Consider the following 27,607-nt stretch of genomic DNA (forward strand, 5'->3'; position numbering starts at 1 on the left):
TGTAGATGGCGAGGTTTACACTGTGCACAGAACGGAGATTACTTTATGATAACAGTATTTGAACGTTCCTTTATTTGTCAGTAATCTAAAGTACTTCAACCATCTGAAAAAAAAAACATTCACTTGATGGAATAAAATGACTAAATATTACTTATAAATGTCTGCTCTGGATACTTAGAGTTTTATTTGACGGTGGATATGTGACATCTGTCTCCCCCCAACCCCCCAAGATACCCGGGGCATGACCTGTGAGGACGAGTGCCCTTAAGCATCTCTGTTAAGAGTAATGGTGTACTGAAAGGGGAGAGTGAGAAGAGGGGTTGTTCCCCTCTAATCCCATCCTTATTGAGTATATGAAAAAAAAAACGAATCAATTTGTAAATCAACGAAATACCTAAAACTCCTGCCTGAGACTGTCTGGCCAGGTGACAGAGTTGTTTCTCTTATACTTCTTAACTGTTGATGAACTAGTGTAATTACTAACCCCTTTTACGCACTTAAAGGCCTTAACTGTTGAAACGCATTGATTCACTGTAACGTTAACGACCAGCTGCTCTGACTGTTTAACACTAATTTTTGGTAATCTTTTTGTCATGCTTTCAACGCAGACATTAAGTGCAGCAGCTGAGTATATGCTGTACAACGCTCGTCCCGGGCCCCAGCTAACCTAACCTGACAGGAAACGATCATTTCATTAACACTTCAAACATCATTTGGTCATCTTCATCAAGAGTTTGTTATGGCCATCAAGTGTTTATGTCATCGCCATCAAGTGTTTGTTATCGTCATCGAGGGTTTATGTCATCGTCATCGAGGGTTTGTCATCGTCATCGAGGGTTTATGTCATTGTCATCAAGGGTTTATGTCATCGTCATCAAGGGTTTGTGAGTTAAGTCTACAATTATACACGTAATCATTTCAAGCACAGTCGACAGTGATTTTAACAGCTCCCTAAAACAGGTGATATATGATCATCTGGCTCAGATCTGAGGTTCAGTACTGTACAGTACGCTGGAAAATAGGCTGAAATGTTTTCGCAACCGAATTCATTCCTTGAAACCGCATTTTCATTGTATACGTAATATTTTTATTTTTATAAAGGGCCTTCCCTAAACTATAACTTTACCGAAGATTTTTCTTATCATGAATGGACAAGAGTCAGGAGGCCTCCTGTTGCAGGAGGCCAGGGTGTGGCTGTACCCCCCTGCTCCCTGCTAGTTACGCTCCTAATGTGGAAGCGGTGTACACTGTCAGTACCACTGTATTTTTATTCTTTTTTTGTTTCCTTGTTCAAAACCCTGACCTTACACTTAGCAGTTTCGGCGAATCTTATCATTTTGCATTTGATAATTATAATGCTGATGACACGGTCTGGCATTATGTTTTACTCGTTTTTTATCTTTATTTCCTGACACAAGATTGAAAGAGCACAATACCTTGCTGGACTACAAACGTTTCTCAATATGTACTGCACCCTGTCCATATTTACGTGGAATTTCGAATATGTTTATTTTACATAAGTTCTTGCTTTTTTTTCTCTGCATCTTACTTTTATTTTTACTTATCTTTTATCTTATATCCTCTTGGCTATTTCTCTGAACTTGCTCGCCGGTTAGTCACTTATTTGTCGCTCACTGCTGGTAAACACTCGCCATACTCACGATCACGCATCATGTGACATGATTCATTTCAGTGTTAGTCATCCCTGGACTTCGCTAGTTCACACTCGGTGTTGTCACTACATTCGCTGATAGATTATTCCATCCATGAGCCCCAAACACCTACTCCAAAGAAGTTAGTTCTGATTGTTTTTGTGCTAACAGCTTCTTAATGAAGCAACCATCAGCTAATTCCAAATATAAACATTTGACTTAGTAGTGTCCATTGAAGTGTTATAACCTCAGTCAAGTCTACTTGTCTTGTTCTTATAAAGGAATTTTCTACTCCAAATCTTTGTGATAATCTTGACTACATTACGATGTTGTCATATTAATATTTTGTGAACAACACGGTTGAAGAGGATTGATATGAGAGGACTCACTGATGACGGTGCAAATAACACTAATTTAGTTAATCGACCGCCGCTTGCATGTTCCCCACGACGGGCTGCACTACTCACTTGTCACTGCCTTGACGCACCAGTGGTGGCAGGTACCTCACACACACTGTACAGTTCCATTCTTCCTCACACTTTGTTTTACTTTAAGTAGTGATGACAAAAATGGACTCCTGCTGACGTGACAATTAATTTCCGTGGCAGTCGTCGAAGATGGTGGGATACGCTGTCGGTATTATATAAAAATATATATAATTTAATTATTTTTCAGGACACATGACATAATTTGCCAGAAGCTAAAAAATGAAAGTAAACAGATGGAGATGACTGTCCACTGCTGGGATTTTTATCAACTAGAACAATGATAAATACAACATCTTTACTGTTCTATTTTCCTCACACTAAGACGACTGACTACTTACGTCGACCTGTCCTGAGAACAAGGGCGCCATCTCCCTCTCCTGCATTTATCAGAGTACTATATATGCACACCATCAGCAGTACTCGAGAACAGAAAGAGCTACAATGTTTATACTGTGCAGGTACCACTCACCAGTCACCACAACAAGAGCTACTGTGTGTAATGATGTCGTATGTCTACTGGCTTAAAATCAATAGCCTATCATCTAAAATATGTAAAAAAAAATTAGTTGAGTTGGGGACATATTTCCTAAACCACCTATTTTTGTTTTCATATTTAAGTTGAGGGGCCCAGCCATACACACGCCATAAACATGTGCTTTATACACAAGGGTACTTTTCCCTTAAACCCACGCAAAAGTTTTCAAGACTTAACATAACATAACCTAGTTTAGATTAAGTTTGCTTAGGTTTGGTTATGTTAAGTTATATGAAGAAAAAAACTTATGACCTTAAAAATCTTGCGGCGGTATAACGGAAAGTATCCATAGAGATTTTAAAAACAGTATCTTGGCAACTTTGAACCCCTGTTATGGCACTTTATGTGACTGTTCCTTAGTTTGTATTCACACCAAGTTAGTGATGTCTAGGTTTCTGTATTCACTATACACGTCAATAAAACCAACTTTCACCAAACTAAATTTTCTTGGGATGATAACTGAAACTAAAGGAATATTTTAATCTGATATAAATGATGTCACTACAATATGAACAATACACAAAGCAAATCAACAAGGTCCATTCATCTATTTATACAGTATAAGACTCTTTGGGTATAACAGTATCATCTTAAACAAGTTGCACATCATTAATACTCTTTTATTCTTTTAATATTACCAAACAAATGTCTTTCTCAAACCTATTCACTCAGACGCCCACTCCTTTAACTTGCATTAATGGCTGATAATAAAAACGAAGTGTAATGTCACCTTCCTGCTGGTTAGGTTAGGTTAGGTCAGGTCATGTTAAATTAGGTTAGTTAGTTTAGTTAAGTTAGTTATCCTCCAAGTCGCTTATCACCTGCCTTAATAAAATCATAAAGAATAACCTGAGTTTTCTTCTGGCTAAGTTCCATGTACAGAAAGAATTGTGAATTGTAGAAACAAAAACCTAAGCCATTATTAGGGACACTTTAAACTAAAATCTATACTTAAGAGGCTGTCCCAATAGTTTCGTATTGTTAGCGCGCGCTCGTATGAACGCCGTGTGAGTGGCCGCCATTGTTACTCACTTAATACATAAGTTGATAATTATTGTTTTACATCCTAGATAACAGACAGGTGATGACGAAAATTAAAAAAGTAGTAAAGCAATAATAAACACTGTAGCAATAACGGTAAAACAATAGTAATAGTGGAAAGACAATAAAAACAACAGTACTAACAATAAATGTGCACACTAATAATAGAAGAGGAGTGGTATAATGGAAGGTAGTGCTTGGGAGGTACCTGATTAATTAAGGTGGTGGTGGAGGGAGCGTGGAGGAGGAGGCTGTGTTGGCCTGCAGGGATCACTGTGCTGGACTGACTGACTGCTGCCCTCGCCCGAGCCTACCCTCCCTCCCTCCCTCAGGTCCCCTTCCTGTTCCCCTCATCCCCCTGGTTTCCTCAGCCCCCGGTTTACCGTGTGGCGGTGGTGTAGGGAGGGGTGATGGGAGACGGAGTGGTGGCAGGGGGCGGGTCGAGAGCGTAATGATGCATGCCTAACACAACACATTACCCTGCCTGGGCCACTAGTCGGGGGGCGCCGCCCTCATCATGGCTCCTCAGATATGACTTATCAGTAAGGAGGTGGTTGACCCGAGCTAAGGCGTGTGGGCGTGGTCACCAGCCAGGCCCACACTTCCCCTTAATTGGTGGGTGTGGGGAGGGGGGCGGGGAGGGTGGGGAGGGGGGCGGTGGTTGGGTCATTAAGCGGGACCCACCTCGTTATCCTCCGGCTTGCCCACCTTATGGCTCCACCCTGACCTCTTTCCACTCTGATGAGGCTCCCGCGCATTTTAGAGCCCGCAGACCTGTGGCCGCCACACACACACACACCGCTAATATTTATGTCTGCTAAAAGTGTGTGTGTCACGGGCTGGGCGTGGCCCCTCTCTGATAACTAACCTGCTACCACCATTATTGTGGTGTTGTTGGTGCTACCACACTATTATCATCATGTGTCAACTAACCTTTGTCATTAATGTGCTGTTACTGGTGCTGTCCTTACCACGAGTAACTAGCGGCACCATATCTCTAATTAACCGGCACCATCACCTCTGAAAACTGCCATACATTATTGTGGTGATTTTGGTCTCGCTGTCACCACAACTATTACCAATCACCATAATCACTGATACTGTCATAACTAATACCACCACCACCTCCACGACTACAACTTCTATCAACACCATCACCACTTGTTTTACCACCACAAATGTTACCAGCACAACCACTGTTATCATTGTTACCACTATCTTTACCACCAGAATCAGTCACCACTACCAGTATTAGCACCCCTGCCACTGTAACTGCTACCACCACAACCACGATCACGCTCCTCACCCTTATTCCCACTACCATCATCCACCACACCACCATTATCACCCCGTCACCCCTACCACCACCCTACACCACTGTCATTGCTTCTTCCACGTCACTTCACCCTTACCTCAACCAACTCCACTCCTACCTCCCTCACTACCACACCACACCATTTGCATCACCAGTACTACCATCATCATTCACAACTTCCTTCACTACCACCACCATCGTCTCCATTTCCCTCATTACCACCACCTTATTACACTTGCCACTTCCCTCACTACGACCATCACCAACCTCACTCCTTTTACCATCATTACTACAACTGTCACTGTCACCACTACCAAAATCATTACCATCATTAACATTCCCACTGCCAGTAATACCTTCATTACAAGTAACACCTTCACTGCCAGTAATACCTTCACTACTAGTAATACCTTCATTGCCAGTAATACCTTCACTGCCAGTAATACCTTCACTACTAGTAATACCTTCACTGCCAGTAATACCTTCACTACAAGTAATACCTTCACTACAAGTAATACCTTCACTGCCAGTAATACCTTCACTACTAGTAATACCTTCACTGCCAGTAATACCTTCACTTCAAGTAATACCTTCACTGCCAGTAATACCTTCACTACAAGTAATACCTTCACTGCCAGTAATACCTTCACTACAAGTAATACCTTCACTGCCAGTAATACCTTCACTACAAGTAATACCTTCACTACTAGTAATACCTTCACTGCCAGTAATACCTTCACTGCTAGTAATACCTTCACTGCCAGTAATACCTTCACTACTAGTAATACCTTCGCTACTAGTAATACCTTCATTACTAGTAATACCTTCATTGCCAGTAATACCTTCACTACTAGTAATACCTTCACTGCCAGTAATACCTTCACTGCCAGTAATACCTTCACTACTGGTAATACCTTCATTACTAGTAATACCTTCACTGCCAGTAATACCTTCACTACTAGTAATACCTTCACTGCCAGTAATACCTTCACTACTAGTAATACCTTCACTGCCAGTAATACCTTCACTGCCAGTAATACCTTCACTGCCAGTAATACCTTCACTGCCAGTAATACCTTCACTACCAGTAATACCTTCACGCTAGTAATACCTTCACTGCCAGTAATACCTTCACTACTAGTAATACCTTCACTGCCAGTAATACCTTCACTACTAGTAATACCTTCACTGTAATACCTTCACTACTAATACCTTCACTACTAGTAATACTTCAGTAATACCTTCACTAGTAATACCTTCATAATACCTAATACACCTTCATTACTAGTAATACCTTCACTGCCAGTAATACCTTCACTACTAGTAATACCTTCACTACTAGTAATACCTTCACTGCCAGTAATACCTTCACTGCCAGTATATACTGCCAGTAATACCTTCACTGCCAGTAATACCTTCCAGTAATACCTTCACCACTAGTAATACCTTCACCGTAATACTCACTAGTAATACCTTCACTACTAGTAATACCTTCACCGCCAGTAATACCTTCACTACTAGTAATACCTTCACCGCCAGTAATACCTTCACTACTAGTAATACCTTCACTGCCAGTAATACCTTACTAGTAATACCTTCACTGCCAGTAATACCTTCACTACTATTAATACCTTCACTGCCAGTAATACCTTCACTACTAGTAACCCCTTCAGGTGTAATACCTTCACTGCCAGTACCCTTCACTACTAGTAATACCTTCACTGCCAGTAATACCTTCACTACTAGTAATACCTTCACTACAGTAATACCTTCACTAATACCTTCACTACTAGTAATACCTTCACTACTAGTAATACCTTCACTGCCAGTAATACCTTCACTACTAGTAATACCTTCACTACTAGTAATACCTTCACTACTAGTAACCCCTTCACTGCCAGTAATACCTTCACTGCCAGTAATACCTTCACTACTAGTAATACCTTCACTACTAGTAATACCTTCACTGCTAGTAATACCTTCACTACTAGTAATACCTTCACTACTAGTAATACCTTCACTGCCAGTAATACCTTCACTACTAGTAATACCTTCACTACTAGTAATACACTGTAATATGAAGGCAAAAGGCAGACGACCAATTTAAAAATTATGGGTAAATTTTCTATTTAACAGATGATAAGAAACCATCAACCACTTTGATACATACCAGTACAGCGCAGTGCTGAGCAGGTATATATATCAAGTGTGAGGAACTATGGGATGAATCAACAGTTGTAATGTGAACACTTTCAAGCCAGCAAGCAGAGGGAGGGAGAGAGAACCTGATACAGTACCTCCAGTGAAGGCGGTAAAAAACAAAAAAACATAAGGTGTTCGCCTACAGGAGTTACCTAATGATTTAGTAGAATTTTTGATGTTCACAAAGGGTGTAAAAAAAAAGATAAAATATATATTAAAAAGTTTATTAATCACAATTTATGTTGGAAATCATATTCCTGGGCACAGCGGGACTGCTGCTCTAACCTCCACATGTGTGCACGTGCACACATACATGCATGCACACACACATATGCACACATACACACACACACACACACACACACACACACACACTCCCTTGAGTGACACTAGCAGATTAAACTGAGGCTCCATCAATTAATTTTTTATGCATTTATATATATTTTCATATAAAACTGACTACTGTACAAAGGAGATTTTGTTGAAGGAAGTTACTTATGTACAAGTTATATTCAGTTATATGATGACCAATAGCATTATTTCTTTTGATTTCTGGCATTATCAGTTGTAAAAAATACCCTGTTTGGCTACGATGGTAAATCTCCCTTTGGAAGTTTGCCTTTCTATCACACAACAAACATGTGACTTCTGGACAAGTGACTACTACATAAAAATTACTTTTAGCTACATAAAGACAAGTTTAATTGAAAGTACTGTAGGCAAATAACAGCCAAAATTCATACTGCAATATTTATGCCAATATTTCACTAACTGTAGGAGCTATGATTAGAGACAAAATGAAAACTTTATGCTTAATTAGCATGGACCATTTTTCCCCATAACACCTAAGAACTGGTGATGGCCATCTTAATATAACCCAACAACTCCTTAAAGTCCAACTCAAATATCATATAACTTCCATTCATCATACTTACTATATATTGCAGTTACTCACCTCTTAATTACCAAGTGTGTTTACAGACTGAGTGTAAATAACACAAGAGTGACAGTTCTGTGTTGAATGGCTGAAAAGTTTGCTGGCCACCAGCCTCCTGAAGAACCTAAATGTCGCTTGACAGCACTTCATCACCTCATTCACTAAAATAAATGACCCCACATACAGGCATACATAAGATACGAAACTAGGCCAAAATTACGAGTATAAAATACAAGATATAGCCTTGTGAAAAAAAAATCAAGAAATAAGAAAGTTTCTGTTCTACCCACTAAAAAGGAGTCATAATATCCAATTTTTTCTTCATCTTTTAACAGTGATCCTGTTATGACCCCAAATAAAGCCTATTCTTCTGGCAATGTTGTTGTAATGAGAAAGAGAACTTAACAGACACCTCAAGACAGACTGTACAACACAGAGAATGACTTCATGGGGATGATAGGACTGCTCAGTTTACTTACCAAGCAAGATGTACAAGATAAATGGCTAATTTAATTGTATTAAAAATGCCTGAAAGATGTAAAGTGTAAGGGCATTCTTTCAATATGAATGTTATGTACTGTACTTGTACAGACAAGTAATAAGCTTTAGTATCTGACAAGAGAATATTCAAATGGATTCTTTTTACAAACTGTACATTTTAACACTTCTAAAACAGAAACTAAAGATAAAGTTTCCTACATTTGACAAGTACCCTAATTGTTGCACAATTCCTCTTCTATCGACTGTGCTTTTCTCCCAATGCTTTATTTCATCCTAGTACCACCCTCACTTAACCCACTACCTGTACATCCTAATATCACTCCTTCTTATGAATTAATGCAGGCACACCTTATTTAACCCCAACAACATCCTTTCATACTGTAATCCTATCACCACCTTTGCAAAGTAAACATTACATTAAAATCAACTTCAAATTTTCTACCATCTCTATTTCACACTTTACTTCAATACACTATCACCCAGAAATCTTACTTTATCCTAACCTACAATACTTTATCCTACCACCATTTGAGTTCTCTATCATCTTAACACTCCCACAGTTCCCACTATCCAAACACATGCCAAATGAGGTATAGCCCTGAAGAGTCCTGTTCTATTAAGACATAACTCTTCCTGGTCTTAACACTATCCCAGTTTCTCTCATATATTACACATACATTTTTTGTTCTTGTTGTCAACTCTTACATCACATTAATATTAATATTGTACATCCATGCAACACATCTTTTACTTTACCCTACAACCAGTCTATTTTTGTCATCAGTAACAGTATTTTGTCCTAACATCAGCAAACACACTAAATATTGCAAAGCTCCTCCTAGATGCCTTCATATAAACAAATACCAACACACATAATTGTATGATGTCAAATATGGAAATTTTATAGTTATTTCATTACATAAAAGTGGCTGTGTCTGTTATTCTGACTATGACTCTCTTGTGAAATTAAATTGCCTAGGAATACAAGGACCACATATTCTCTAGTCAGACACTTGAGCCTTATATGTGTATAAACAGTTACAGGGGATGTGAAAAATGTTACATGTGTAACAAATAATGTAAAAAATATTATTCAGTGTACAGTACAGTATACACACTGCAGACATGCATGTGTGTATACTGGTGCTATGCACTATGTCAGGTGTGATCAGAAAAATATGAAGTGTATGTACAAAGGTTGTTCAATAAATAATAAGATCAGGTCCATGACTGGAAATTCATTACTGTTAATAAACATTGAAAAGATACATTTGAACCATGTTTTAGCCTGCACCACTGAGTTACATGGCTGTTTCATTCAAATATTCTGTCTTGGTATAATGTTCATAGTTGAAGACAGTACTGCCTACAGTACTCATCATGGATTTGTGGTGATATCAAATTTGCTGGCGGCTCAATAATACTGCAATAGAATTTTGCCAAATGATGAAACTGTGTTACCAAGATTAAGCTATTCAGTATCTTATGTTAAGAGTTTCTGGGTGATAAAAATGAAATGCAATAGCAACACATGGGAGCCCAACGGCCCCAATGAAGCAAAAGTTGTTCGCAGTGGTGGGCAGGTGATGCAGTGCCTTTTTTTTTTTTTTTCAGAATAAAAAAGGAAACAATTATAATCACAGTGCGACATACCCTGAGAATAAACTGTTGCCAGAAATTATTACACAAGGAAGAGAAGTACAGTAGTCTTGAAGAAATGTAAAAAAAATTACCCCAGGACTATATCTTTTCTTTTTTTTCTTCTACCAGCAGTCTTATTACTTTCTGAATAACCCTTATATTTGTGAATACATTTCTGAGTGTGTATTTGTATCACTGTTTTATGTGTTTGTGTGTAGTATGGTATGTGGACATGAATATGTGTATGAAAGTATGTACAAGTATGTATGCATACACTGGTACATACATACATCATTATACACATACATATGTACACATTTTCAACTTAAAAGGATTAAAAAACTTGAGCAATCTCAGTTCTCTTCTCAAAAGAAAAGAAAATTAAAATACTAAAACAGTATTTCCTACAGGTGTTTACAAATGCCCGGACCAGGTGAGGTGCAGCGAGGCCAGCAGTTTGTGCAGACCTGAAGCTCGTGACCACCACACCGCCACCGCCTCTCCTTATAATTTTTCAACTCCTGTACACCTCGTGAGGATGTATCATTGTAAAGACGGGAAAGTAACACATTTGTATATTCTAAACAATGGACGGCTGAGTATGTGACAAAATGGTATTGAACATCCCACAGCAGGCAAAACATACCACCCATGACTAGGGTAGACTATAAGGATGGGGTTTCATTCAAGTATTAAAATCTTCCCCCTTCCACATTATTTTCCTGCAACTGGTAATGATAATGCTAAGCCACAAAATTATATATTTCTCCTACAATGAGACACTGTAGTTTCCTTTCCTCACAAATGACGGGTCAACGGTGTGGCATTAGTCACGAGCCAGAACTCGGGAGCATCCACAGCTTCCTCATTCAATCATCAGTATGTGGCACGTGCCAATGTGTCCCTCACTGCAGCAGGGAGCAGCCAACTCTTGCTAACTGATGCCACCTGTCATTCAACAAGCCAAAGTCAATCAATGATGACATGGATGCTACCAGCCAAACTCATGCTGCAAGCATAACAGCATTGCTATAAGCCAGTCTGCAAATGCAATGAGATGCCACACAGTACTTTAATTACAGTAAGGCAAACTATTAGTTGTACTGTGATGTTGAACAGTACTGGGACACAGCAAGGCACCCTACATGCTGCACAGTACTGAAGCAAGCCACACTACAAGCTGTAATGACATGCTGCACAGTACTGAAACAGCAAACCACACTATCAGCTGCAAGCCACACTTATATAACACCTCTTCATAATATCTTTTGTGGTCGTTTTTGCTAAATTAAAAGTATTGAACATAAATCTCATGAGAATAACAATGTGGGCAGTCACACAGAAAATGGCAGACTAGACCTATATATGTCCAACATAACTAAATTCCTCCTTGAAGAAAAAACAGGAGAAACAAAATAGGTGCCCTTCACACAAACTTTAGGACTAATGGATAATAATTAGTCATCACAGATATAACAATTCTGGAATAAACCGCTCGAGACATCCCCAGCAACCACGTGGAGTGTGCCGCTATGCACAACATAAAGCTTCATCATTTCCTACCTTTCAAAGTCAAAATAAAATAAAAACCATAGTAAATGGCATTGTTATGGCTTATGTCATTATATTATACAAAAGAAAAAATATCTACACATTACAATTACTAGTTGAACCTATCAAAAAACAAAATGAAAAGAGACAAGACAACTAAATCGTACATCATTTCCAAATTGTCCTCCACTGTTTTGAAAGTGTCAATGCAGTTGTCACACAACACATTATGCCAACACAGATAAATCACTATTCACATTACTGCAAATAAACCCTTAATCCTCAGCTTTAATAACACACAAAAAAAAAGAAGAATGATGTGAGAGTTTATTTATGAAAGCTAGTTGGCTGGTCTGAACCTGACCAGAGGGACAACATCAGACCCAAGACATCAACCAGCTTCTTATTGTTACCCGTACAAGCCCTCTCACTGCCCCCCTTCCCTCAATCCATAAAATAATAAGTAAAAAATATAAGTATATGAGTTCACTTTTTTACTTCATGCTCCATCACGAGACACAAGCTATTTCATTTTTGGCATTACTTTTACCCAGTGTCATCACTTTCGCTTTCAAAGTAACAACCCAGACCAAAGTCTATATTTTTGTTATATGCTGAAAATGTCTTGACTGCTTCCTGCAGGCTGGTGTTCTCCAAGATTGACCCCAGAACACCCCAGTTCCTCAAATAGTGAGTACAACAAGGTACACAGCCAGTAACTGCAGGAGCTCACACATTACCATGTCTTACCTATACTGTACTAGTGACTCTTCTCACCAGATCTTTTTCTCTTAATTTCAAGTTTCATTCAATGCCAAACAACTACTGTATTAGTTTTAATCAAGAACTTAAGACAACATTTAGTTCCTCTTCTCATATATAAGATCTGGTGACACTTTCAACACTCTTCTTTTGGAAATACAGTGAGTCATCAGACTGTAAACATGGCTTTAAAAAATACAGGTCACTGAAGTGCTATACCTGTATTGGGACAATGACAAACTAACGAGTTACTTTACTCGATAAAATGATAAAATTTCAAAATACAGGAAATGACGATGAAAATAAGTCAATATCTGCCAAGTGGAGGAGTGGTAGCAGATGGTAATGGCGGTGAGTGTCAGATGATCTTGTGTGTACAATATTAGCACCAGGGAAATGTTAGTCATCACAAACACTGTCCAACTGACACACCAGTGAAACTAATCAAGAGGTTACATGGCAGCACAGTTAAAATAACATCACTTTGAACTTTGTAAGTATACATGGAGAGGACACCACCCAACACTAATGTCCCCATGTATCACTTGAGGTTCTCATAAACGTCAAAGTCCAACACCAGTAGCTTAGTCTCTTCTGTCCCATTTCGGCTGCCAACTGCACACACTAGCTTTGTGTCTGATGCCCGGATACGCCACACCACACCCCCTGATCCCCCAGATTCTAGTGCCACTAAATTTCTGAGGAATTCCCCAGTACGCACATCCCATAACTTGACAGTTCCATCATCTGAAGACGTTACCACAAATTTGTTGTTAAACTGAAGACACGTCACTGCTGACCGATGCTTGTTAGAACCTGGGGAGTGAAGAGTTTGAAATTTGTAGTTTGTTGCAAAATTGTAAAAACAATCTTAAACTAAAATTTGCCTGGAACGTGGCATATGCACATACAACAGAACTATTCAAATGATAAAACATCAGTGAATGACACAACATACATGAACTGGGTATACGAAGATTAAAACCTGTAACTAAATCAGTTTCTATTGATATTATACAGTACAGTTAATAATTTCTCTTCAAACACTCCTTCCACATTTAATAAAGTACAGTACCTTTAAAACACTTAAAATCCTAGAAAAAACACAAGTTTGTCTTAACAGAAAAAAACTGGGAGCAGCAGATAACGTTAGATATCTGAGATCAACATTAAAGACTAGAAGTGGGAAAGCACAAGCTGAAAATGGAATACTGTACAGGTATCCCTCGTTTAACTATGGGGTTGTGTTCCCAGAAAACCTAAAATTAAGCAAAATTATTGCGAAACGAGGGATAACAGCAAGCACAGAGGGTGAACAACAGGCTCAAATGGCAGGGCAGTAAACAGTGAGTACAGTAAGATACTCCCCAATAATAATAAACGAGTTTGTGATAAATGGTTTTGAAGTTCAACGATTGATGTATTAACACCAAACTTCTACTGTATATAAACAATGTGGTTCAAAGTTAAAACAATTTAAAGAGCACAAGGTGAGCCTAATTTGAATTAAATTTCGAAATGTATACATCACAAATTAAAAAAAAAATGCTATGATAAACAATAAAACTGATACATAGCATATAAAATAAAATAAAAATTTTATGTAAAAAAATAGCTCCCTCCACACTCAAACTATCCTCTGGGTGATGCGACACAGTTCAGCCAGGCAGTCACCCTGCTGACTCAGACACACATGGGGCCAAGTCATTCTCCATAGAACTTTAAAAAAAAAATTTTAAAGTCAAAAGACCATCAGTAATAGATTGTGTGGAATGAAAGCTCTACCAGACTGAAGAGATGCAGGAGAAAGGTGCAGCTGTTATATTAGGGCTCACACTTGCTGCTAATTATCCCAGCCACTTCCTCAGATCACCAATGATATTCACAGAGCTACCCACACTCTCCCACTGTACACACACCCCTTCAAATAAGTGTAATCTCCAAAATACTAATGATGACCTTGCATCTATGGCAATGGTTCAAATTATTCTACAGACACCTTTCACCACTCTTAACACCTCCACCTGAACTTCTCTAATCATTTTACCTCCATTTCTCTTACCCAATCTTTTCCACCTCAAGTTTCACACATCTTAACGTGTTCCGTGCAGAAGCCTTCCATATTTATGTTTCATCTTTACTCCACTTTATTGTTACACTCATTCTTGCAATTATTACCTCTACGCTTTATTACAATTACAGTACTCACATTACACTTTACTCTTTAACCAAAAACTCTACAATTCTGCTTCCTTGTAACTTTAACATCCAGTAATATTTTACACTCTCAATACTTCTTTTACTCTAGCCCATATTTCCATTTTAAAGCTTCTCCATTGTAACATTCATCTACCCAGTACTTGTTTTCTACCCTCTTTAGCTAATGTATCCTATTGTAACCAAACCTTGTACAGAATAGGCTAATCTTACCTAACCCAATTCTAAGACGTATCATAGTCAATTTTGTACTCCAACTTCCTCCAGAATCCTTTATCAACGGCAATATAATAAATGTAAAGAAGATTATGAAAGAAAGAAAAAACTTTTAATCTTTTGATATTGTTGTGACTACATTATTTCAATTTTAATTCATTTCCTGTTTACATGCTTTTTCCTGCTATGGTAGAGGGTGGTCTGGTAAGTACTGGTAGCAGGTAACTAATCTAATACATAAAGAAAATTTACCAGTATTTTATTTTATTTCTCACTAATAAGGATGACAAAACTTGAACAAAGTAACTGTCCCTCACATCGTAAAGCAAATCACTTTCTTGACTGTAACTTAAGATAAGTTACTGCACCAGAACTGAATGTACAGTGAATACAATATTTAGGAGGTACTGACCTGAGAGTGTTTGTAAACACTGTCCAGTAACAATGTCCCACACCTTAACAGTGGAGTCAGCATTACCAGATATGAGAATATTGTTCTTGAGTTCCATACCCGACGTTAGACTCTGGTGACCCATTAGCGTGTGGCGGCACTGACCTGTCTCAACGTCCCATACTCTGATGCTTGTGTCCAGGGACCCACTCACGACGTGGATGCCGTCAAACTATAGAAGCAACCACAAATAAATGCTTCAAGTTCTACAATGTCAACACTCTGGATAGTAAATCAAGATGTTAAGACAAATTTACATATTTATCTAGCAATTTTATGTAGCTGATACATATTCCCTTTTTATGCATCTTCCTCAACAGTAACTTACAAAATTACTTTATCTTAAACTGTGAGAATTACCTGTAAAGAGTACACTCTATTGGTGTGCCCTTGAAGAGTGTGTAAGCACTCTTCTCGGTCAGCATTCCATACTTTAACCATATAATCGTAAGCCCCAGATACCACAAGGCGACCATTGTACTGCACACATCGTACAGCTGCCACGTGTCCAACCAGTACATGTTCGCACGCCCCCGAATCGACATCCCAAACTCGTAGTGTAGCGTCTCGTGACCCACTGACAACTCTACAAAAGACAAGTGAGGTACATATTTATTTCTGACATAAAGAATCCAATTTGTCTCCTCAATTTTGTGAAAGAGAATGGGATGCTTTGGCAGTTAATGAGTTTAGTGTGTTGACTTTGTTTGGGTGTGAGGGAGAGGATGTGGGAAGGAATAATTTAATAGAGGTTCAGAGGAACTTTTAATAGAGTAGCAGAATTCTGGGGAAGAGAGGAGGAGGTAGTCCATGCTGGTGATGAATCAAAACAGATAACCAAACAGTTAAGGTGTTGTGTGCCAATGACAAGACACCATACAAATTGGAGAGATATTTCCTATGAACAGTGAAATTGCATATGGAGACTTGGCAAAATGGATGTTTATGGGATGATAAAGTTAGGAAGATGACCATTAGATAAAGTAGTGTGTTGAAGTAGATGAGGGTAGCAAACACTTAGCGGGTAGGTATGTTGGAGAGGTAAATATGTTCACAAAAAATTCTCCTCAAGTAGTTAGGAGAGTCATGCATACTTATTGCCATGAAGGTGGAGACATCGGACTGTTGAAGTGTGTCCATATAACGTGTGGCGACACTCCCCAGTTTCAGCATTCCACACCCGCAACATACGATCCGTGCTGCCACTTACTATCAGGTTACCAGACATCTGTGATGACCAGACCCCTCCGGTGTGCCCCGTCAAGGTCCTCATGCACTGTAATAATAACATGCATCTAAAGAAAACAACAAACAACCACACTCCAAATACTGGCTGACTGTTCCTCAACCACCAGTACACTACAGGTAGTCAGTGTACTGTATAGGGGAATCAAAAGTTAAAGTTTAAGTTCTGTATAGTGCATCGAAAGGTTAAGCAACCTGTTTAGTTTAGTTACTGGCTAAAACTATTTTTATAATTAATAGCTAGATTATGTACACTGCTTTACACTATCCACACCTGAGTCATCAGGTCAGTACAGTTTAATCGATGGGTGAACCAGCAGGATATTAAACAAGTTCCTTGTATAATCATAGTTAGTCCAACCAGAAAATTATCTTTAGCAAGATACTCCTGATCTTTTGTGTTGCTTTGTGAATCAAAATGAAGTCTTGATTGAAGTATTGGTTCCATAAAGGATACACAAGTGGACTCAAGTAATGACTCACCTTGCCTGAAGTGGCATTCCAAACTTTAAGTGTGTTGTCATCAGACCCTGATACTATAGTGTTACCAGAGAACTGAAGGCAAGTTATGACGTGGTCATCATGACCCTTGAGAACCCGTGGTTGCCGTAGAGGAGTTGCCCGCCAGTTCATTTCTATCCGATGCTGACGCATAAATGCCGCCTGAAAAAAATGGGGGTAAAATTAAGATTGAGGCATATTCAGTGTCTAACATTCATCCAGGAGTCACTTAACACACATATCAGCTTATTTCAATTATATACTGTACTGGTACATAAATATCACTCGAAATTTATTAGAACACATTTTATAAGAAATTGGTATGATTCACCTGTGTTACATATCCATAACTATTATCTATTTCTGGCATGAATATCAGGGTGAACTAGAGTGAGAGACCAAGCTTGCACACAGCTGCCCCTTCTACAAGTATACCATCTCTTGTATATAAATGTATAAAAACAAATATATGTAGAACTTAATTCTAGTTACCTACAACTGTCAACCATAATAATCACAACTTTATCCCATAAATACAACCAAAACTATAACCCCATTACTCCTGTTGTGTGTTCAAAGCTCATCATCATTATCATAATTATTATCATTAAGAGGAAGAGGAGTGTTGGTCATACTTTATATTACACGTATATACATAGTAGCAGTCAGCCTGGAAAGTACAAACTAATAAATAATTTGAAGCTAGTGGTGTTACCCCCAAGGACCAGTTTATACAATAATCAAACATAATAATGAAGAAATATTAAGATACTGCTAAGGAAAATATTAAAACTTAATATTCTTACACTTCTTAATTCTCAATTATGCTATCATCATTATCTTTTACTTATTACAAATTCACTCTATTACCCCTTGACTCCATTCCATTATTCAATTTCTTAAGAGCCACCAACTGCCTCTACAAATTCCTCACTTAGACGACCATAGTATTTTCTCCAGTGTCTATTTTATCTTCCTTTCTCTTTTTGCTCAAAGCAATTTAATCTTTCTAGACACACCACATAAAGAGTAGTTTTGTGTACCACGTATTGAATCATGTTATATCAAGGGTCTGTTGTACGGATAAATTGCCTAAAAGATAGCTTCTCGGTGCCACAGAGTACAATATGCAAAACACATATCACAAACCTTAAATGGAGACATATGACTAACGCTGGTGCCTTTCCTCCGTCTGCGATCCATAACGATCATGTGGTCGTCAATGCCAGCTTCACGACACTTTTCTCTCCAGAGGAGATTATCTGCAGCCAGAATGTTCCAGTACTTGCAGGTCTGAGCTGCTCTTAAGAGATCCTTCGGGGGAAGGAAACTTAGGACATAGAGAGCTAATTCCTTTGGCAATAAGGAAATGAAATCCCGCTGAAATTGGGGCAGTATAATTTGGTGAAGATGGCGTACCTGTTGAAAAAAAAATCAAAGCAAAAGTCAGTCAATCATATATTAATGATAGTTGTAATTAAATACTGTACAGGTCAACCCTGATTTAATCATTTTCAAAGGCATGAAGACCAAAAAAATCATTGCATTGGTTTATGGATGAAAACCCTAGAATTACAACAATTTATTTATATATATTTTCATAACATTGGAAGATGGTGAGGTGCTGACACAGGACATCTGAAAACATCCCAGCTTCAGAAGCAGACCAAGATCTACTCCAGTCAGCCCCCAGGATCTACTCCGGTCAGCCCCCAGGATCTACTCCAGTCAGCCCCCAGGATCTATTTCAGTCAGCCCCCAGGACCTACTCCATTAAGCCCCCAGGATCTATTTCAGTCAGCCCCCAAGATCTCTCCAGTCAGCCCCCAGATCTACTCCAGTCAGCCCCAGAATCTATTTCAGTCAGCCCCCAGGATCTATTTCAGTCAGCCCTCAGGATCTACTTCAGTCAGCCCCAGGATCTATTCCAGTCAGCCCACAGGACAGTCAGCCCCAGGATCTACTCAGTCAGGATCTAGTCAGCCCCCAGGATCTACTCCAGTCAGCCCCCAGGATCTACTCAGTCAGCCCCAGGATCTACTTCAGCCAGCCCCAGGATCTACTCCAGTCAGCCCTCAGTCAGGATCTACTTCAGTCAGCCCCAGGATCTATTTCAGTCAGCCCCAGGATCTACTTCAATCAGCCTCCAGGGTCTACTTCAGTCAGCCCTCAGGATCTACTTCAGTCAGCCCTCAGGATCTACTCAGTCAGCCCCCAGGATCTCTCCAGTCAGCCCCCAGGATCTACTTCAGTCAGCCCTCAGGATCTATTTCAGTCAGCCCCAGGATCTACTCCAGTCAGCCCCCAGGATCTACTTCAGTCAGCCCTCAGGATCTACTTCAGTCAGCCCTCAGGATCTACTCCAGTCAGCCCCCAGGATCTACTTCAGTCAGCCCTCAGGATCTACTTCAGTCAGCCCTCAGGATCTACTTTAGTATAATGCTAAAGGTACAGAGGTAAACAACACTTACTTCGTTCAGATCACAGACATCTATTAACGAATCTAGAGCATGACGCTTCTGTGCAGGTGACCAGGACTGATACTTGGCCAACCAAGACTTGAGTCCTGCCGGTGGTGGTGACACCTTGTGAGCTGCCAGACCACAAACTTTTCTTCGACTGGTTTCCCCACTATAAGAAGGAAGGAAAAAATACAGTACAGTATTATAAAACTAATTCAATTACACCTATAGATCTAAAAAATATTCTTAGACAACATATTACCCCCCACCCCCCCCAAAATAAAATAGATCTATAAAAAAAGAAATAAGACAACAACTCTAGGATTTACAGACTCTAGAATAACCCATTATAGTACATCCTTCTTTCCTCACACAGCCAAACTGTGAAATGCTCTGACTTCTTCTGTATTTCCACACTCATACAATGTCTCACTTTAAAAAGCTGGTTTTCCAGCATCTTCGTGGTGTAGATTAAAATAACCTTTTCCTTCTCTATTTTTAATTTCTTTTTATTCTTATTTTTTTGCCCCCTACTGTAGGCCCCGATGTGGGTCAATGACCTGTGCTTGGGTGGGATATTCTCAGAAAAAAAATGATAACAGTGTGTGTGTGTGTGTGTGATGTAGTCCAGACCTACATTGGTTCATGGATGGTTAAGCTGGGGAAGGGGGTAACTCGTCAGGTGACTCATAAAATAAAGTAAAATAAAATAAATAAAATAAAATAAAATAAATATCTTGTGAGCTGTCTTGGTCTACACACTGTTTTAATGGTTAATAAATTCATCTTAACAAATTCTTGCAGACCAGTCACTGATCACTGGTAAATGAAGTTGTACTCTGGTAGATCATCAACATTTCAATTGAACACCAAGACACATTATGCATTCATCACATTACATAAGTATATAGATAGCACATCAGGAATTAATTAAACTTATAAATAGAATCTTGGTTATAAATTATGACGAATACAAAGGGCAAGTTGAATTTAGTTGGTTAGGGTAGGGTAGAGTGGGTTAGGGTAAGGTAGGGTAGAGTAGGTTAGGGTAAGGTAGGGTAGAGTAGGTTAGGGTAAGGTAGGGTAGATTTGTTAGGGTAAGGTAGGGTAGATTTGTTAGGGTGGGTGGGTAAAATTAGGTAAATATGGGTTGATTATGATTAGGTTAGGTTAAGTTAAGAATAAACTAAGTTATGATTGGTTAGGTTAAGTCAAATCATGTAACTGGATCCCTCATTTACTCACCCGTGCTCAACAGCTTTACAGGACTTTTTCACTGGACAAACTCCTTTTGAATCCGAGCACACTTCAGATTTTCTTTTTATCTGAAATGAATGAATATACAGTACTGTATATTGTACAATATATATTGATGTAGATAGATTTCCTGGATCCTTTCCACCACAACAGTTTGATTTATTTCTCTACAGTAGATAAATATATACTGTGATCTAACATCTGCAAGTGAGGTCTTGTTTGTAAAGCTTCCAAGACAACTGTTCAGTAAATTACTGTGATGACCTGGTACAATATAATATCTCAGGGGGGAGAGAGAGAGGTGAAAAAAGATCAAGTCTGGAAGGTTTTTATAGCTGAACAAGTTTGGATATTATCAAATGTTCTTGATTATTTTGGCACGGACTGACCTACACATTAATGCAGAGTGACAACTTGAGAATACAGTACAGTACAGTACAGTACCAGTATTTTGTAAGAAATTGGCATACAGTATATAAACATGTGCTGAGAACCTACCATATTTCAGGTACTGTATATAAACAACATAGACCACTTTTAATTTTTCGACTGGAACTGACACTAAAATGGCCAATTCTGGACACAAGTTACTTGTATTGTGTCAGTGAAATTTAGCTGAAGACATAAACACTAATTCTATCAAATATTACAGAACATAGTTTCATGTATTATAATAAACATAGCTCATATATAAATACCCAAGCTAGCAAAGTAAGTCTAGAGTTAAAAAGACCCAAAGGTGCCTGCAGGTGAACCCTCAACCTGATCATACACAAACTGACTGGCTAGACCATTATATGAGTTTGGAGCAGATAACATTCTGCTTCATACTCACACATGACTTGCGAAATTGAAAATAGGAAGTAATGTACAGTGGATGGTTTATGAGTACAGTATATTACCTGGAGCTAGTCTAACCATGAAAGGCAGCACAGGCAAAGAAATACAATGTACAGTAGTGATGACATGTGCTAAAAGTGCTTACCTGTTTTTTGTCAGCGTAGGGAGAAGTCGGAGGATCAACCGTCATGCAGTCATCACTGTCGTATTCCACGCCACCCTCCTCCATGTGACCCTCTTCTTCATCTTCTTCCTCCTCTTCCTCTTCATCACCCCCATCCACCTCTTCCTCCTCAGAAGATTCTTCATCTGTCAACTGGTGGGAGGCCAGAGCCTGAATGTCCAAAGGCAGATCAAGTGGAGCGTCCTCGTGGGGTGTATCCGTCCCCAGTCCTCCACCGACCAAGCCACCATTACAACTACGCTCATTTCTGCCGCCTCCACTATGGTAAACGTCCCCAGTGCTAACCTTTACCTCGGGTGCAGTGTTCACAAGGTCATCATTGCTCATGATGTACTCCTTCACAATATCGGCATGTTCCTCCCCTTCATCATTGTTCTCCATCACTGGCACGACGTCTACGGTAACTTCACCTTCGTCCTCCTCCTCCTCCTCTTCTTCCTCATCTTCAATGCGACACTCACAACAGTCACTAGTGTCTCCCTCTGGGATACTAAGAGAAACCTCTTTCTTCTTGTCACTTTCATCTTCCCTTCTTTCCTCACTACATTCTTTTCTAATTTCCTCTTTAGGACGTACGTCACTTTTGCACTGAGCACTACGGGTAGCACTAGAATGTTCTGCAGCGCGCAGCTGATCCACGGCAGCAGAGTGACTCTGGTCCCTTAGATATATTCGGGTAGGTTTCACAGCCTGACTTGAGGCACAGTTGGTTGTATCTCCCTGCGCCTCGAGGGAAGTCTCCTCTGGCTTACCACTCTCTCCTCTCTGTCTAGTGTCATGGGAAGTGCGCCTGAGGCTGCGACGAGGAGCCGAGTGTCTGGTGATGGGAGCTCCACCCTGGGTGCTGCACACCAGCAGCCCACGGTTCTGCTCTATTAGACTCCGACCAATCCCTGGGACAAGAAGAAGGTCCTCTACGCTCCTGAAGTCTATCATTGACTGTTGACACAAATATGATAAAATATATTACTTCCAGCTGAAGCCCTTTAGAGCATATAACTAACCACTGACACATGAAGACACAGGCTGCTACACAAACTGTAGCAACTCAATTTAGAATGCTAAAAAAATTAAAACTCCTTCATTCATGAAGTAAAAACATTATCTAGTAAGGAATAATACTAAGCATCTATATATGATGACAAAAGCTGTACAGAACTGTACTCTTAAAACTAAGGAATGAGGTCAAGATAATCTAAATACTGAATACTCTGAATACTATTGGGAGTGAGCCACTAAGCTTCACAACTTTCTCTCAAAACGTTTCATTCATGGGTTTAGTCAATGTTCTGTACATGATGAATCAGTCATAAACCACTCATGGAACAAAGTCATCAACTGTTAAATTTAATATTTTATGGCAGTCCTGCTTTTGTTTGGTCTACATTAGAAACACATCTTATTGAATAATGAAACTTCAAGAGATAAATTTAAATTTCTTTAAGAGAGCAGGGAAAGGCAACCCGATAGCAGCACTTCTCTCCAAAAATTAATAACTTGAATTATTTATCATACATAACATGAAGATGCCCTACCTTTTATATACAGCACCACATACAGTAATATTTAACTCACATTACGGGTGGTGACAATGGCCTCAGCCTTAGCTCGGCCAACACCCACCAAGAACTCCAAGTCCTCCACGGTAGCAACATTGATGTCTACCACTCGATCACCCATCATAACATCATTCTGTAAATAAAAAATATAAAATCATTAGACAATGGTAGTTTATATTACATCCTACCATGATATTGTTTATTAGAACCTTTCAATATGTACTGTACAGGATGGAACATTATGTGAAACTCAGTTGTGCAACGGTGTGAAGACTTAAAGCTGTGTTGGACCGCTGTGAATCTAGCTAGTAAAGCTACAATGTATATAACTGAAGATCTGTACCGTGGAAGGCAGTGTGGGATTGCCCCATAATATAAGTCCAATATCAAACTTATTGAATCTGGGTTGTGTTAAGCTTCCCATGACTACCCTCTGTCCAGCATGTGAATTGGGCTTTGTAACTATGGGACTACTCTGCCATCTTCAGTGAGTGAGCCTGGACTGTGTTGAACTGTGTGAACCCAACTGGTAAACCTTGGCTGTGGTATATACTGTGTTGGACTACCTTTCTTCAGCCAGTGAAGCTGGGTTGTGTGTCAAACTAATGAATATAGTAAAAATTCTGTACCCACCATTAACAATGAGACAAAACTAACCGACCAAATGTCTCTTACTCTGCCTAACTAATAATTTTACAATACTTTGTAATTTCAAAATTTACTTATTCATTCTTGATAATGATTTTTGTTTCATTGCTTTAATTTAAATGTTTGTTTTAATACATACAGTGTAGAACTCAAATACTGTACTGTAGAAGCATGGGAACAGTTACATTGAATTTACAGTACTTTAAAGTGGCAAGTAGGCCATGACCTTGTGTGCTAATGTATATCTAAGAGATTAAAACAAAACCATCACAGAACTAAACCTGATTTTTGCCAGACTTAACTACAACACAACTATCTATACAGTATACCAGTCCTTACAGGTTCATTTATGTTAAAACCAGAAAAAGTTTTGAGATGGTTTTAATTTATCAATTGTTTCCATGCTTCACTTCAGGATTTACAATTCTGTCCACAACATCAATAGAATAAATTCCAAGGCTAATCTTTCCCTTCCTATGCCTCAAGATTTATTTCACCTCCTGTCAACAACGGTGCATCAAAAAAACTACAAAACATACACAGTACAAAACATACAGTACAAAACATACACAGTACAAAACATACACAGTACAAAACATACACAGAACAAAACATACACAGTACAAAACATACACAGTACAAAACATACACAGAACAAAACATACACAGTACAAAACATACACAGTACAAAACATACACAGTACAAAACATACACAGTAAAAAACATACACAGAACAAAATATACACAGTACAAAACATACACAGTACAAAACATACACAGAACAAAATATACACAGTACAAAACATACACAGTACAAAACATACACAGTACAAAACATACACAGTACAAAACATACACAGAACAAAATATACACAGTACAAAACATACACAGTACAAAACATACACAGTACAAAACATACACAGTACAAAACATACACAGTACAAAACATACACAGAACAAAATATACACAGTACAAAACATACACAGTACAAAACATACACAGAACAAAACATACACAGAACAAAACATACACAGAACAAAACATACACAGTACAAAACATACACAGAACAAAACATACACAGTACAAAACATACACAGTACAAAACATACACAGTACAAAACATACACAGAACAAAATATACACAGTACAAAACATACACAGTACAAAACATACACAGTACAAAACATACACAGTACAAAACATACACAGAACAAAATATACACAGTACAAAATATACACAGAACAAAACATACACAGTACAAAACATACACAGTACAAAACATACACAGTACAAAACATACACAGTACAAAACATACACAGTACAAAACATACACAGTACAAAACATAGATATTAACAATACAAGAGAGGTTCACTCACCTGCAGCAGATCCTCAAAAGTGTCCGAGGACGTGGAGGGCTGAGGGCTGAAGAAGGGCGGGCTGCTGCAGGTATGGGGCGAGGCTGCCCCCGCTCCCTACTGGGATCACCTTCATCACCTTCCTGAGTGATAGCTCCCACCACCACCACCACAGCAGCCACTATTACCACCCTCCACCACCACACTGGCAGCCTCCACCACAACCTTGACGCCCTCACAACCCAACACTGCCACCAAAAGGGTTCCCCTTTGCCCACACCTTCCTCCTGTTCCCAAAGTCGTCACTACACCCTCCTACACCCTTCAGTGGACACACTAGCTACACCTTAAGGCAGGCCCTGAGCCCTGGGGTCACTAGGTGGCTCCTCCGGGTGAGGATTGGCACAGGAAAAGAGGAGCAAGTAAGTTCGCCTGGTGAGAGCAATCACAACAAAGACGCCATCTTGGATTTCCGGTTACGTTCGAGGGCGAACTTTTGGCGCCAGACTCAAACTGATTTTCTACTCCTATGTCATTTTTGTTCACATATATTGCTATGTGATAGACACATCTTGTTTATCAATGGATAACCCTATCCATTAAACCATCTACTACAATCCACCATCAATATATTTACCAAATGTTCGATATATGTTCAATTAAGCCTAAGTCAATGATATGAACAGTTTCTTTCTTCTAGCAGCTGGTGTTCCTTCCATTGTTATGGACTATATATGTTCATAGAATTTCCAGACTTGAAGTTATCAGCGGTCTATATACACATTTTATTCACATTTATTATTTTTCGTCAATATATTTTTTATCTGTATAATATCTATTGATCCACGTAGGCGTATCATATTTACCCTAACAATAAATGGTCGCTAATAAAATTCTTGCCAGTAATTGTTAATTTAATTTGTTTCCATTCTAACCAAGGAAAACTACTTTTGTCGTGTTAATTTGAAAATAGAAAAGTCTTATGTCAGTGGATAGCATAAAACAAACACACACACACAGAGTTCTTTTTTACCCTTATTCTCTTTACTGATCGGCTCGTTAGCCGCTTGGGCAGTCGGTCACATCAAATATACATTGCGTAGCTTCAAATTCCGAATTAAACCTCTTGATCGCTTAAATAATGTTGACAACTAAAACAAAGTAAAAATACAACACTATAATAAGTTTTATGCGAAAAAAAATGTAAAGTATAAAAAATCCTCTCCTGGTTGTTGAAGGTGTTACGGGAGGTATTGAGGACAGGTAGCCGACGAAAAGTAAAGTAGCTGGAGGAGGGAGGTTAGATTCACAAACATCATGAATTTAATTTAGATTAAACACACTAATTATTTAACCTGACGATTTATCACTCTAATGTTCATCTAACCTATAACTCCCCAAGTAGCATTAGGGTTTTTAATCTTCAAGTAAAATGACCAAGGATCTCCAATCTCCGAGTAATGTGTGGATGTTTGCCAGTATATATATGTGTGTGGCATATGTGAGTCATAGTGTGCAAAGTACAGTACTTGAAAGCATTATGTTGGCCATGCCACCCAGTGTTAACCTTTTAGAGGAAAGACCAACATTGGGGAAGACGAAAATACAGTAGGGACATTAGCCCTGGTAATAACTGCCTGTAGTACCAAACACTAGCTTGAGTTTATATAATAACAGCACAATCCCTAAGCTTATCTAATATTGCTACTAGCCATTGATAATTATTAGCAGCACAGCTAACATTAATATAAGCAGAAGCACCACTAACCTAGAGAATTAGTTGCACAACTAGCACTAATGTAAGCAGTAGTGCCACTAATCCCAAGTACTGTATGATATATGTAGTAGCGCCACTCGTCCTGGGAATGTGTAGTAACGTCATTAGCCATGAGAACAGGTACAGTATATGTTTTAGAAGCACAAACCCAGAATACATTATTTACTTACCTGTCCTCTTGTCATCTCACTAGAGGGTTGGTCGTACTGGCTATGTATGGTCTCTTGAATGTACCTTAACATGTAACAGTGTTGGTGAAGTCA

General features: G+C 38.9%; 1 protein-coding gene and 1 long non-coding RNA gene across 2 annotated transcripts; one reads left to right on the forward strand and one right to left on the reverse strand.

The window, feature by feature from the left end:
* The first annotated feature begins 1,692 nt into the window (after nt 1-1,692).
* LOC121874222 lies at nt 1,693-11,092 on the forward strand. The gene is made up of 2 exons (XR_006090381.1): nt 1,693-1,794; nt 10,723-11,092. It is a non-coding gene; the product is annotated as an uncharacterized LOC121874222 (long non-coding RNA).
* LOC121874221 (F-box/WD repeat-containing protein 7-like) lies at nt 7,442-26,042 on the reverse strand. The gene is made up of 11 exons (XM_042378271.1): nt 25,589-26,042; nt 23,574-23,690; nt 21,960-22,937; nt 20,963-21,042; nt 19,727-19,886; nt 18,405-18,674; nt 17,238-17,417; nt 16,604-16,785; nt 15,870-16,095; nt 15,471-15,681; nt 7,442-13,441 (listed from the first exon to the last, which is right to left on the reverse strand). The coding sequence occupies exons 2-11, from the start codon at nt 23,679-23,681 to the stop codon at nt 13,167-13,169; spliced, it is 2,670 nt and encodes an 889-aa protein (XP_042234205.1). The 5' UTR covers nt 23,682-23,690; nt 25,589-26,042; the 3' UTR covers nt 7,442-13,166.
* Between the last annotated feature and the right edge of the window lie 1,565 nt (nt 26,043-27,607).

Source organism: Homarus americanus, unplaced genomic scaffold, assembly GCF_018991925.1.
Source record: "Homarus americanus isolate GMGI-L3 unplaced genomic scaffold, GMGI_Hamer_2.0 scaffold49667, whole genome shotgun sequence".
Lineage (NCBI taxonomy): Eukaryota > Metazoa > Arthropoda > Malacostraca > Decapoda > Nephropidae > Homarus > Homarus americanus.

Coding starts and splice junctions, on each gene's coding strand:
- LOC121874221 (XM_042378271.1), bottom strand. CDS start 23,681: ATGATGGGTGATCGAGTGGTAGACATCAATGTTGCTACCGTGGAGGAC. Junction 22,938..23,573: donor CCATTGTCACCACCCGTAAT/GTGAGTTAAATA, acceptor TTGTGTCAACAG/TCAATGATAGACTTCAGGAG. Junction 21,043..21,959: donor CCTACGCTGACAAAAAACAG/GTAAGCACTTTT, acceptor CATTCATTTCAG/ATAAAAAGAAAATCTGAAGT.